This window comes from Galeopterus variegatus, unplaced genomic scaffold (genome assembly GCF_000696425.1).
Source record: "Galeopterus variegatus unplaced genomic scaffold, G_variegatus-3.0.2 Scaffold155, whole genome shotgun sequence".
Lineage (NCBI taxonomy): Eukaryota > Metazoa > Chordata > Mammalia > Dermoptera > Cynocephalidae > Galeopterus > Galeopterus variegatus.
In genome coordinates, this window is record NW_007726266.1 from 629,627 (window position 1) to 631,956 (window position 2,330).

General features: G+C 47.9%; 1 protein-coding gene across 3 annotated transcripts in view; it reads left to right on the forward strand.

Moving 5' to 3' along the window:
- Nucleotides 1–2,330, forward strand: part of FAM57A (family with sequence similarity 57, member A) — a 31,667-nt gene that overhangs the window by 22,122 nt on the left and 7,215 nt on the right. For 2 of the 3 annotated variants that reach the window (XM_008593021.1, XM_008593009.1), the window contains exon 2: nucleotides 420–503. The exons of the other annotated variant lie outside the window; for it this stretch is intronic. In XM_008593021.1, the coding sequence (XP_008591243.1) occupies nucleotides 472–503 (32 nt within the window). In that variant the 5' untranslated portion in view covers nucleotides 420–471. The remainder of the gene's footprint in view (nucleotides 1–419; nucleotides 504–2,330) is intronic. 3 annotated transcript variants of the gene reach the window in all.

Consider the following 2,330-nt stretch of genomic DNA (forward strand, 5'->3'; position numbering starts at 1 on the left):
TGCCCACCCCACCCGGCCGCGCGCAGCCTGCACGGCGCCCGGACCCGGCGGCGCCCGCCCCAGAGGGCGGAAAGGGGGGGCGACAGGAAGCGAGGGGGCTGCCTCTCTCGCTTCCTTGCCCGTCTCTGTCGCGCCTGCGGAGTTTTCCAGAGACCCTTTGCGTCCTCCTGGAGGCAGAGGGGACCAGGGTGGAGGGCTGCCCACGCGAGGCAGGATGGGGAGGGAAGTGTTTGTGCATCTCTCCGCGCCTGCTACCCACGTCTGCCAGCGGCTTTGCGGGTCGGGAGCGCAGCGACTGCCGACCATTTTCCTGCCCGCACTGGCAGCCTGGGGAAAGTCAGGGCGAAGAGCGTGGCCTTATGCTGGCCACGGGACTGGATTGAGCGCGCTTTCTTCTTTTCTTCTGTGCCCCACATTAGGCTGGTTTCTTCAGTGCAGGCTGTGTTGGCCACCGGGTCGGGGATCGTCATCATGCGCTCCTGCAGCGATGTGATCAATGGCAGGTAACATCCAATGCCAGGTGAAAGAAGTACAGATAATAGGAACTTTTTCGAAGTTTCCACATTTCAGTGGCTCACGCACTAATTCTTTCTCAGCACATGCCTTTAGGTAACTGACTAATGGGAAAACTTGGGCACCATGATTAGTTCCTCTCTCCTCCCTTACTTCCTTCAGCATCCCCAGTTTAGAAGGGAAACTGAAGAAATGATGGAGAACAACAGAGCCTGAGTGTGATTTACGATGGCATGTAAGAGGACAGAGTGGTCCGTCATCCAAGTTCTTTATGAGATAGATAAGTGTAAAAATTATCTAGAAGCGGGAGTGTGGCCTCTGGTTCTTTTGAAGGATTGCACTGGGTTCCCACCCTGGAGCATTCATGGGCTAAGATATGTCCAGTGTGGTTAGCAGAGCCCTTCTATTGAAAGGAACAAATCCACCGCCCGTGATCCTGCAAATGCTGCTGTTATTTTTCCTTTGTATTTGCTAAAGGTGATGAAGAGGTTTTTGGCACTTTCAGAAAACTAACTTGTATATTTATTAGAGCTCAGTCCAGAGGCAGATCAGGAAATCTGCATCTATCTGCAATTTCAGTGAAGCAAAAATTAAGACCAGAATAGTTTATTTTATATAGCATTTAGACCTGGGCAGTGGTATTGCTTTTATTTTTTTTTAGTCATTTTTTTCACCTGTTGTCTTAGAACCACTCTCACTTTCTTCTAGTTAAGGTGTCCAGGGAAAGTTGAACAGCCTTTCCTGATCCTTCTGTCCTGTTGACTTTGCCATGTCCTGCTTTTCACCTGTTGAGACTGGAATGCAAAGGAAGCCTGAGTAGGGCATATATCTCACTGTGGTCTGCAGTCTTACTTGGGATTGATTCTGCTGTCATGATTTTCATGCTCTTCTTCTTATGCCTCTTTTTTAAACAAAACCAGTTATCAGTGATGAATTGTAGATGCTAAGAGAAGACAGGCCAAGTGACCTTGATCATGTAGGTCAAAGGATAACAGCATTTGCTTGGCTGCATTCAACTTTTATATATTTTTTTCTTTTCAATTTTTATATTAATTGAGCATTTTCTGATCGTGCAGCAAGCTCCTTCACTGCCCCAGTTTGTCAGATCAAACTTGAAACCAGCCTCCTCTGCAAAGATTAAACTAAGACAAATGTGGCCCCACAGCCCTAGCTTGAATTAATACATGGGCAAGCAGCAAGCAACCACTATGCATTTCAAGACAATATATCTGCATATGATTAACTTACAGTTCTACAGCACCGTTGTTGTGTTTCCCCTCGGAACCCCTGTGTTTTAGTGGCCTGAACTTGATAGCAAACCTGAGTTTGGCTTTCAAGTTTCTCCTTTTATGTATCTTTATGCCTTAGATTCTCTGTTTACAAAATAGAGATGGACACCACATTTCTATATCCTCCACCTCTATGTGGATCATATAGATGCTCTAAAGGCACCTAGACTACCTTTTAAAAGACCTTGGAGGGCTTATGTACTGAACATCAAAATATTTTTTATATGCTTTCTCATTTTATGCCTTCATTTAGAATGTCTCTAGTTAGGGGGCCGGCCCCGTGGCGCACTGGATAGTGCGCCGCTTGGGAAGCGCGGCGGCGCATGCCGCCCGAGGGTTCGGATCCCACATACAGACCGGCTCCCGCTCACTGGCTGAGCGAGGCGCGGGAGCAACACCGAGGTTTGCAATCCCGTTGCCGGTCCCTGGTCCGGTACGGGGGCAACACTGAGGGTTGCGATCCGTTGCCGGACACGGAAAAAAAAGACAAAAAAAAAAAAAAAAAAAAAAAAATGTCTCTAGTTAGGG